Source organism: Staurois parvus, unplaced genomic scaffold (assembly GCF_062004578.1).
Source record: "Staurois parvus isolate SC_StPar_1 unplaced genomic scaffold, SC_StPar_1.0 ptg002225l, whole genome shotgun sequence".
NCBI classification, from domain to species: Eukaryota; Metazoa; Chordata; class Amphibia; order Anura; family Ranidae; genus Staurois; species Staurois parvus.
The window spans coordinates 190484-202500 of NW_028320021.1; the positions used below are offsets into that span (position 1 = coordinate 190484).

At 45.9% G+C, this 12017-nt stretch overlaps 1 protein-coding gene across 1 annotated transcript in view; it reads right to left on the minus strand.

Annotated features, from left to right (window-relative positions):
- Positions 1–12017, minus strand: part of PLEC (plectin) — a gene marked incomplete at its 5' end in the record, with an annotated part of 129157 nt that overhangs the window by 31971 nt on the left and 85169 nt on the right. Inside the window, 7 exons of the mRNA XM_089665511.1 lie at positions 3986–4124; positions 6151–6329; positions 7382–7539; positions 7625–7808; positions 8017–8143; positions 9567–9721; positions 11355–11507. Of these exons, the coding sequence (XP_089521637.1) occupies positions 3986–4124; positions 6151–6329; positions 7382–7539; positions 7625–7808; positions 8017–8143; positions 9567–9721; positions 11355–11507 (1095 nt within the window). The remainder of the gene's footprint in view (positions 1–3985; positions 4125–6150; positions 6330–7381; positions 7540–7624; positions 7809–8016; positions 8144–9566; positions 9722–11354; positions 11508–12017) is intronic.

The window sequence follows — 12017 nt, forward strand, 5'->3', positions numbered from 1 at the left end:
TGGAATACTTTCTACAGGAGCTTCCAAGACAAAAGTTCAGTACCTATACCAATTTACAAGCAAGATCTATGGAGCTCACTGACACAGAAATGGTTCGCCTTGTAGAAGATGTCACACGCTAGTGCAGTGGTCGGCAAGCCGCGGCTCTTTACACACTTTAATGCGGCTCTTCTGTGTGCCGGGCGCCCGTTCCCCTCCCTCCTCTCGGGCGGCCGCCCCAAAAGTCAGGACTCTGCAGCTAGCCCAGCAATGGGCAAACTACGGCCCGGCGGACCTTTTAATCCGGCCCGCGGAGTGTGGCAAACATTGGCTGTCAGGATGTAGGCGGGGCAGCGTGACGAACTCCTCTCCTCTCACAGTCCGCCCTGAAGACTGGAACGGCGCGGGAACACGGCGAGAGGAACGCGCGGAGCAAAGGTAAGTGAATTGACACAATATGGGGAATGAATTACTATGGGGGATGAATTACTATAGGGGGGATGAATTACTATGGGGGATGAATTACTATATGGGGGATGAATTACTATATGGGGGATGAATTACTATGGGGGATGAATTACTATGGGGGATGAATTACTATATGGGGGATGAATTACTATATGGGGGATGAATTACTATGGGGGATGAATTACTATAGGGGGGATGAATTACTATAGGGGGGATGAATTACTATAGGGGGGATGAATTACTATAGGGGGGATGAATTACTATAGGGGGGATGAATTACTATATGGGGGATGAATTACTATAGGGAGGATTAATTACTATGGAGGATGAATTACTATAGGGGGATGAATTACTATAGGGGGATGAATTACTATAGGGGGGATGAATTACTATAGGGGGGATGAATTACTATAGGGGGGATGAATTACTATAGGGGGGATGAATTACTATAGGGGGGATGAATTACTATAGGGGGGATGAATTACTATAGGGGGGATGAATTACTATATGGGGGATGAATTACTATATGGGGGATGAATTACTATATGGGGGATGAATTACTATATGGGGGGATGAATTACTATATGGGAGATGAATTACTATATGGGGGATTTATTTTCAGTTTTAAAAATGTGGCTCTCAAAATAAATTTCAATCGTAGTTTTGGCGAGATTTGGCTCAGTTGAAAAAAAAGGTTGCCCACCACTGCGCTAGTGTAATCAGAATTTTACATTCCTCTGATGAGAGGTGACTGGGAATGGGGGGGGTCTCAATCTGATTAAATACAAAAGAACTCCAGCCCTTTCATGTCCAGAAGCCTATGAGGCCTAGATCCCCATGCTGAATTTAGCAGCATCAGCAAACGTTACAATAACCCAGTGATTACATTTTAGCCCCCAGTTCACACTGGATCCAACTTTCAAATAGTGCGACTTCACTTGAAGTTACTTGATTTCAAAGTCAGATGTCAGTTTCGCCTTGATAGAAATCTGTGCGGCTTCATGCACAGATGTATATGCAAGTCGCACCCAAAATTGGCAAAAGTAGTGCAGGAACTACTGTTCAAATCAGTGTGACGCCTACAAAGTCTGAGCCGCACCGATTAGAACTGTTCCTTTGCCAATCATTGGATGCGAATGGTCATGTGATTCAAATAATCAAAATCGCATGACAATTCGCATCAGTGTGAACCAGAGCTTAAAGCGGAGCTCCACCCAAAAGGGGAAGTTCCACTTTAAGGACTGCTCCCCCGCTCCCCATTAAGGATTGGCACCTTTGAGGGCGGGGGGGGGGGGGGGGAGCGGGTACCTGAATTTGACAGGTACCACCCAATCCATGTAGTCTTTTGGGACACGTTACAGGTCCCAGAAGACTACAGGACCATTCATGAAGCGCAGCGCTACTCGCGCATGCACAGTGGCTACCCGGTTGTGAAGCCGCAAGCTATCATAGCCGGGTGCCCACATTGAAGATGCCGGCCTCCTGGAATACAGGACGGCCAGTGAAAAGAGCTGCGGGGGACACACCACGGGACCGAGGGACAGGTAAGTGGCTGTTTTTTAAAATTCAGCAGCTACAGTTTTTGTAGCTGCGGACTTCTATTTGTTGATAGGTTGAGTGCAATTCCGCTTTAAGAACATAAGGATTTTATTTGGGAATTTGTTTTATTAAAATAACGGTTTTCATTAAAAGGCAGACAAATGCACAACAAATGTAAACAATGTTCTATTTATTAACTTTTTTAAATACTGTAATTGTTCTCTGACAATTACAGTACCAAACAGGTGCATACGGCTGTGTCATGTGCAGACTGAAGCTTCCAGCCTTCATGTGTTCCGTTTCATGGCCAATATAGTGATGACTTAATAGGGAACCACTCTGATTGCTGTCGGATCATCAGAAGGCACTTGAGCCATCAGACAGATTTTAGAGCCTTAGCATGGGCTGGTGACACTCAAGGTGGGACATTTGTCAACAGGTCCCCAACAAGGGGATGTGCTGAGAAAAGTTAACCTCCTTCTGAATGCAGCGTTCACTCGTAGATTCATCTCACAATCAGCGTTCAGTCGTAGATTCATCTCACAATCAGCGTTCACTCGTAGATTCATCTCACAATCAGCGTTCACTCGTAGATTCATCTCACAATCAGCGTTCACTCGTAGATTCATCTCACAATCAGCGTTCAGTCGTAGATTCATCTCACAATCAGCGTTCACTCGTAGATTCATCTCACAATCAGCGTTCAGTCGTAGATTCATCTCACAATCAGCGTTCAGTCGTAGATTCATCTCACAATCAGCGTTCAGTCGTAGATTCATCTCACAATCAGCGTTCACTCGTAGATTCATCTCACAATCAGCGTTCACTCGTAGATTCATCTCACAATCAGCGTTCACTCGTAGATTCATCTCACAATCAGCGTTCATTCGTAGATTCATTGCACAATCCTTTAACCACCTCCCGTCCGGCCGTTGTATATAAACGGCTGGACGGTGGCAGCGCAGGGTCGGGTGGCCGTTTAGAAACGGCCTCAGCGCTCCCTGGGAGCGCGCACCACTGCGATCCGGTGCCCGCTGTGTCCTCCGGACACAGTGGAACACCAATCGTCGTACGGGACCTCCTTTCGAGGTCCTGATCATGTGATCACTGATTGGCCAATCAGTGATCACATGCAGAGTAGTAAGCAAGATGTCACTTCTGACATCATTGCTTACTACGTGTGAAATCTGTGAATGATCACAGAGGTCACATGGTACAGGGCTATTCATAACAGCCTTGTACCATGTGACAAGCTGTGACCAATCACAACTCACACAGTATTTCTCAATGGCTGCAAGAATGCAGCCAGAGAGTAGAAATGATTGCTTTTACAGACTTTATGGGTGTAACAGCAATCAGTGTAAAAAAAAAAAAAATCTTCATCACCCCCACAAGTAGTACAGTGTCAGCATGATGACACTGTACTGCTAGGGTGACAGTGTGTAAAAACGAAAAAAAAAAAAAAAACACAAATAAGAATATAAAAAAATAAAATAAAAATGTATAAAAAAAAAATGTTTAAAAATAATTTTTGGTTATAAACCAATTTGGGTTATTTATTTATTTATTTTTTACTAAAAAGATAACGGAATCAATTTTGGCCAAGATTCATGATGAAATATTTGCTAAATTTTATAATTTTTACTTTTTTCAAAAATTTTTGGACTTTTTCATTTACATAGCAAAAAAAAAATAAAAATCCTAGCGGTGAATAAATACCACCAAAATATAGCTTTATCGGTCTCAAAAAAAAGCTAAGAAATTCATATGTTTACAGTGTTGCATGACTGTGCAATTGTCATTCAACGTGTCATAGCGCTGAAAGCTGAAAATTGGCCTGGACTGGAAGTGGGGGAAAGTGTCCGGACTTGAAGTGTTTAAGTTACTGCTCTGAATTCTCTCCGTGGTGGAAATAGACATTTAATGACCAGAGTAGACCCAGCCCTATACATAGCTCCATGTATCTCAATCACGGGTGCTCGTACATCCAAGGTCTTACCTTCAGGTCTGACTTGTTATTCTCCAGCTCTTTGAGGTCACCAGGAACAGCCTGGACTTCCTTCAGCTGATCTTCATACGTTTTCACAACCTCCTCAGCACCTTGGGTGTTCCTGATAACCAAGTGTATTGTCTTCAGCCTGAAAAGAGAAAGAAACCCGTTAGAACCCGCAATTGGCACAACTTGTCCTCGAGTGTTCTAATTTAACTTTTTTTTGGTTGGTGGTTTTTCTGCTTCTCCAAGTGAAATTTCCCCGACAGCTAAAAAGAATTTGAAGAAGTCTCACCATGCAAATATTCTTTTTCTCCTCTTCCTAAGGGTGTATCAGTATCTGCATGTCATTTGCATATTCTCTTTATGCTTGCACAGGTTTCCCCTGGATACTCCAGTTTCCTCCTACACTTCTAAGACATGCTGGTGGGTTAATCGGCTCCTGCCTAAATTGTCCCTAGTGTGCGCATTTATGCATGCAAGATTATTATTATTATACAGGATTTATGGCACCAACAGTTTGCTCAGCACTTTACAATATAACGGGAGACAATACAGCAACAATACAGTTCAATACAAGAGGGATAGGAGGGCCCTGATCCTGGGAGCTTACAATCTAGGAGAGAGGGGCTAGTGGTAAAAAAAGGTAGTAACTGTGGGGGATGGACTGGTAGGAAGAGTAGAATATTCCATTATTAGCTGAGGGTGGGATAGGCTTCCCTGAAGAGAGAGGTTTTCAGAGATCGCCTAAAAGTGAGCAGAGTAGGCGATAGTCTGATAAATTTGGGTAAAGCGTTCCAGAGGATGGGGGAGGCTCTGGAGAAGTCCTGGAGATGAGCATGAGAGGAGGAGACAAGGGAGCTAGAGAGTAGGAGGTCTTGCGAGGAGCGGAGAGAACGGTTTTTGTGGTATTTGGAGACAAGATCGGTGATGTAATTTGGGACGGAGTTATAAATGGCTTTATACGTTATTGTTAATGTTTTGAATTTTATCCGTTGGGCAATGGGAAGCCAGTGGAGGGATTGGCAGAGAGGGATGGAGGAGACTGAGTGGAGATCAGTGGAGGGATTGGCAGAGAGGGATGGAGGACAGTGAGTGGAGGCCGGTGGAGGGATTGGCAGAGAGGGACAGAGGACAATGAGTGGAGGCCAGTGGAGGGATTGGCAGAGAGGGGTGGAGGACACTGAGTGGAGGTCAGTGGAGGGATTGGCAGAGAGGGGTGGAGGAGACTGAGTGGAGATCAGTGGAGGGATTGGCAGAGAGGGATGGAGGAGACTGAGTAGAGATCAGTGGAGGGATTGGCAGAGAGGGGTGGAGGACAGTGAGTGGAGGCCGGTGGAGGGATTGGCAGAGAGGGACAGAGGACAATGAGTGGAGGCCAGTGGAGGGATTGGCAGAGAGGGGTGGAGGACACTGAGTGGAGGTCAGTGGAGGGATTGGCAGAGAGGGGTGGAGGACACTGAATGGAGGCCAGTGGAGGGATTGGCAGAGAGGGGTGGCAGATACAGAACGGTTAGTAAGGTGGATGAGTCTGGCAGCAGCATTCATGATAGACTGAAGAGGGGATAGCCTGCGATGAGGTCGGCCAATGAGGAGGGAGTTACAATAGTCAAGGTGAGAGATAACAAGGTGAATAAGTTGCTTAGAGATTAAAAATCGCCGTATCTTGGAGATGTTGCGGAGGTGAAGTCTACAAGATTTGGACAGTGATTGGATTTGGGGCTGGAAGGACAGATGGGAGTCCAGGATTACACCTAGTCCCCTGGCACGAGGGGAGGGACTGATGGTTGTGTGTTTGATCTTGATGGAGAAGTCGGGGGAGGGGGCACAGGCTGGAGGGAATACTAAGAGCTAAGTTTTGGAAAGATTGAGTTTGAGGAAGTGGAGTGACATCCATGCCGATATGTCACTTAGTAGGTTAGTAATGCGAGAGGAGATTGGGACCTTAGATTGACAACTCCTTGAGGGCAGGCACTGATGTGAATTTCCAGTACATCAAGCTCTGTGTAAATGGATGACGCTATATAAATGTCTGCAATAAATAGGAACCTTACACAGGCAGACCATTTACTCACTACACTATACTACTGCTACCCAATGTTTCTGGCTAGTGACCCCGATATTACATCAATTACTATCTGGAGTCTGCAGTCGGCTTGCAGCATGGTACGTACTTATCCAGGTAGAAGGTGGAAAGGCTGTAGACTTGGTTCATCTTCTGCAATGTTAGCTCAAGCTCAGATCTTAGGAGGGGAGCCGAGTCTCCGAGGTCAGGCTGGACTAGTATCTTACGGGTCTTGTCGTTCACCTTGTCCAGGTTTTTCTGGATGGTCTCCAGTTCAAAGTGAATTTGCTAAGGAGAGATAGAGACAATTAGATCGTGCAAAATACACGTATCAACTTTTTACAATTTAATAGGATTCATAATGAAAGCCGTGGAAAAAAAAAAAAAAAAAACAGACCATTTTCCCCTGGTTCACATCTGTGCGGGTGGTGCCGCTGTGGATCCACACAAAAATCCAGCAGACACACCACCTGCACAGAGGAATGTGGACCTAATTCTAATGGCACGCTGCCGGCACTGGAAATCGCAACCGTACTGGGAACTGAGGTTCCCATGAGGGCTGCGTTTTCTGAAGAAGTGCAGGGACTTCTTCCCTGGATGTTCCAGGGCATGGGAGTCCATTCAAATAAATGGGCTCTCGTGTCCGTGCAATACGAGGCCCGCAGGAACGTGGAGATGTGAACCTAGCCTTAAACCCCATATCCAAGGGACCTGAAAGATTGAATTCTGTGAGTATATCTTGTATCACAAGGTAATGAAGAACACAAATGTGCAGGATAGGTAAGAAGATGATAGGTATTAGCTTCAAGCTATTGAGATAATAACTGAAATTTAGGTGAATAGGAAACCTCCTCCTCAGGAAACCTGTCTGCTGCCAACGTGAGGGGACATGTCCTATTAACAGCTCCCACTACTCATCCTGAACCTGTTATACTACTCCAATGACCACATGAGGTTCTCTCTGCCCTGCAAACAATCTACCACACCCTGGGATGCCCTTCCTTGCCCTAGGCCCAAAAATTAAAAGATGCCAGAGGACCACTAGATAGTAGACAGCAAGGTGGTGATGTAATGTTGCATGGCACCAACTAACAACCAGGACAAAGCTAAGGGTTGGCAGCACCGAAGAACTTGTCATGCTCCTCTCTTTTTCGTTCGGAATTCTGATGGGGACAGTGAAACCAGATCTTTGGATTTGGGATGGACCTGAGCCTCAATCAACTGCCCGGGGTATAAACACAAAGCCCATATTTGAAAGATGTCAATTCAGCTGTCCAGTTATGCAATAGCTCCATGGCTAGCCTCACCTCTCAAGTGTGTGGAATGAGGGTGGACATTACCTGCTGGTCTCCGATCCGCTGAGAGCATTCTTTGATGGGATCTTTGTCCAGGGGGCTGCGGATCTTGTTCACTGTACGGGACTCACACCCGTCCAGCTGTAATTGAATATTCTTCAGCTGTGATATGTAGTTCCTACACGTGCTCTCATCCTGTTCACCTGTATGGGCCACGGACACTTGTGTCACACACTTACATTAAACACTTTGATTCCTCAATGATAAAGACACATTGCATTCCTTTACCTTTCTCTAGACTGCGTAGGAGCATGTCGTACTTCTGGGTGCAGGAGTTGTATTCTCTCTCAATGTTCATGCGGTCATCTGGGTGGAAGTTCTGAGAGTCCTGGCTGTCTCTCAGGAAGTCCTGGTAATGGATTTCCAGGTTCCGGAGAGCCTGAGAATACTCCTCCGATGTCATGCTTCGGAACTGAAGGAAAGATAAGAATAATGGTCAGATCCAAAACTTAAAATTCAGCTTTATTAGTTGAACGAGTCTGGCTGCAGTGGGTCAGTATAGATATTTGTTACTTCAGAAACTAATAAATCAATCTCATGGTTTTCATATTGTTTCCAAGGGTATCATTTTATTATTAGCCAGAGAAGGAAAACGGAGAGAAAGCAGAGCTTGGACTAACCGTGATGAGTGTCCAGGACTGGATGAGCTGGAAGTCCCTGAGCAGATACTGGTAGGAAAGCAGACACTTCAGATCGACATGCATGGTGTGCCACAGAGTGATTAGGGCTTGATGGCTTTCCTCCAACCTAGGGGGAAAATAAACATCATGATTGAGAACATAAAGAGGACAATACACTCATCATCATGGATAACATGACTGAGGACATGACAAGGACGGCACTATGCTCATCATCATGGATAACATGACTGAGCACATGACAAGGAGGACACTACACTCATCATCATGGATAACATGACTGAGCACATGACAAGGAGGACACTACGCTCATCATGGACAACATGACTGAGGACATGACAAGGAGGACACTACACTCATTATCATGGACAACATACTGAGGACAGAACGCTCATCATCATGACCAAGACTGGGGACATAAGAGACACTACCCTCATAATCATGGAGAACATGACACTATCAGCATCATGGACAAAACAATTGAGGACATTACAAGAAAGACATCATCATGGACAATATGACTAAGAACATGACCAGGAGAATACTACACCCACCATCATGGAGAACATGATAGAGGACATGACAAGGCAGACACTATGCTTGTGATTATGGAGAACATAACAAGAATTGCCATACTCTGACCATCATGGACAAAATGACTTAGGACATTAGAAGGAAGACATCATCCTGGACAACATGACTGAGGACATAACAAGGAGGACACTACACCCATCATGGACAACAAGACTGAGGACATGACAAGGAGGACACTATGCTCATCATCATGGAAAATATGACTGAGAACATGACAAGGACGACACTACGCTCATCATCATGGACAACATGGCTGAGGACACGACAAGGAGAACACTACGCTCATCATCACGGACAACATACTGAGGACATGACACTCATTATCATGAACAAGACTGAGGACATGACAAGGAAAACACTATGCTCATGATTATGGAGAACACGGCAAGAATGGCCATACGCTCGAAATCATGGACAAAATGACTGAGGACATTACAAGGAAGACATCATCATGGACAACAGGACTGAGGGGACATGACAAGGAGGACACTACGCTCATCATGGACAAGACTGAGGACATGACAAGGAGGACACTACGCTCATCATGGACAAGACTGGGGACATGACAAGGAGGACACTACGCTAATCATGGACAAGACTGAGGACACTAGACGGAAGACACTACACTATCATGGACATGACTGAGGACACTAGACGGAAGACACTACACTATCATGAACATGACTGAGGACACGAGAAGGAGGACACTACGCTAATCATGGACAAGACTGAGGACACTAGACGGAAGACACTACACTGTCATGGACATGACTGAGGACACGAGAAGGAGGACACTACACTATCATGGACAACATGACTGAGAATATGACAAGGAGGACACTATCATGAACTGGAAAATCAGTGGGACAACACTAACAATTGCTGAAGCAACCAATGACCCATCACCATGACACAACATCACAGGACTTATATCTTACCGACTGACAGCATCCAGAGCCTCCTTGTTGGGTGGTGGAACGATGAAGCAGACAGATGGAACCAAGGCATCACTTCCTGAAGAATTCATGACTTTCCACTTGCTGGGCTGGGAGTTGTTCACCAACACACATTCATCTCCCTTATGCACAGTAATCTGTAGGACAAGACAATACAGCTATACACGACAACCAAACAGTGTCTATTACTTCAAACTAGGAAATAAAAAGTTCCCTGGGTCTGTAATCCCCCTGATAGAACAACTAGTAGTCATTTGTCACATTTTACTTGTTGGAGAGGTTTTGCTACTCAAAGCCAAGTAGCTTCCCCATTTCTCATAAATGCCACTCATTGGAGCGGAGGAAGGTACCTGGGAGTAGTGAAACCCCTCCGACATTACAGAACAAGTCCGGCTAATGACGGCTGGTTATATCATGGAGAAATGAGAACCTTCACAGACCTATCACTCTGATCACAAAGGGGCACACAACCTGGACAGTGCAACAGTTCTGCTATCTACAGTTCTTCCAGTGAAAAGTCTACAGCATCCCAAATTCAGTCCTGAACAGGGGCGGACTTGACCATTCGGGAACTTGGGCACTGCCCGAGGGCCCGGGGTCAGTAGGGGGCCCCATGAGATGCCCCTGGTACCTTTCATAGGCTTTTTTGGGTGTGGTTTGAGTGTAGGTGAGGACACAGCGGCCCCATGATCCCCTATTGCCCAGGACCCCATGAGCTGACAGTCTGTCCTTGGTCCTGAACAGTTGTACCGGTTCCTCCCCTGGACTGAAATGGTGAACTCTGATTTCACTGCATACTGTGTGCTCCTCACCATGTGCATTGGAAGCTGCAGCAAGTCAGATAGAGCTCCACCTCGTTTCCTGGCTGGAGGACGTCCAGCAGCATCCAAATTTTTGCACCCCAGCCTGACTGACCTTGGTCAAACCCTATTCATTGGATTTCAGTTCTCATTCACGAAGATTCAGCTGTACATGTGGGTGTGGCCTAGGGCAGTCTGCATACGAATGCAACCTGCCTAGGAAACCCACTCCTCCAGATTGACATCTACCGATCAAAGCATTTTGATATTTGCACCAAGAACCAGCCCACTACTTGTTTCAGGACTGAGGGCTCTGAAGCAAAGCACTATGGTGTTTTCAGGAAGTTATGTACAGCACCCTGCCCAGGGGCGGACTGACAACTCATGGGGCCCCCGGGCAATAGGGGATCATGGGGCCTGTGTTGTTGCCCAAACTCAAAAAAGCCTATGAAAAATGTACCAGGGGCATCTCATGGGGCCCCCTACTGACCCCGGGCTCTTGGGCAGTGCCCGGTTTTTAAATGGTCAGTCCGCCCCTGAGGTCCCTGCCAGACCCTCCCACTAGCCATGATCTGCCTGCATTTCATAGAGAAGCACGAAGACCCAAGGATGACATCTCAGGGTTTACAATTAGGTAGGTAATAAAAACAGAAAAATGTCATTAGCATTTTTATTATGGGAGTAAGAGGGACCATGTGATGCCCCTGAAATGAAATGGAGCTCCTCTTCTGCAGAATTCGTCACGGTCAGTGTTAGAGCTCTTTATTCTCACAATTAGGACTGACACGCATGGGGAATTGCGGCCACGCTGCTGATTTTCTATGGGTTCACCAGAGATCACGCTGCCCTAACCGATTATAAAGCCGTGACTTATGAGCAGAGCGGTCCTCTATGTGGATGAAGTGCCAAATATTTCTGACCGTAGAGGATCGCAAAGGGAGCAGCGCCTATTCCTCACTCCTTCACTCACCTCCATCTGTTTGTAGTCACAGACGGCCTGGACGGGTTGTTTGCCTTTGGGCGGGTTGGCCGGGCTCCGAGGTTTCAGCTGTATGACGGCCTTTGCCCTCTTGGCCAGCCCGGAGATTTGTCCCTTGTACTCTGTGAGCTGTTCTTTTTCATCCTGGTGGTGGGAAGACAAGAAGTCAGAATTTTCACATTAGTTTCTCACCCAAAAGGATATCTATGGTTATAAATTCATGTCCACATTGCATTTTAATTATTTATAGACTAATTTCCATTCATCTGAATGTTCATGAAGTTTGTAAATTTACTTTGTAAAGATCCCCACACAATTTACTTGAATTCTGTGACACGGAGTCGCTGTGTCCTGTGAGTAGGCACTGCTGTGTCACACATTTCACAGAGCCCGCCTTCTGAAATACAGGAGGTGCTGAGAGGAGGAGTTCCAGGAGGTGGCGTCAGTACAGAAATCACTGCTTGCAGGCAGCAAGGTACCATGGGGTAGTCCTTACAGAACTGAGGAAAAGCTGCAAAGCATGTGGGGGAATCCAGGAAGTTGTGGAAAGAGATGCTCAGCACTCACAACATGAAAGGAGATTTTTCAAGTAAGCCTTATTGCATTGAGAAAAATTACTATTCGTTTGTATTGTTATGACAATGCTGATGTATA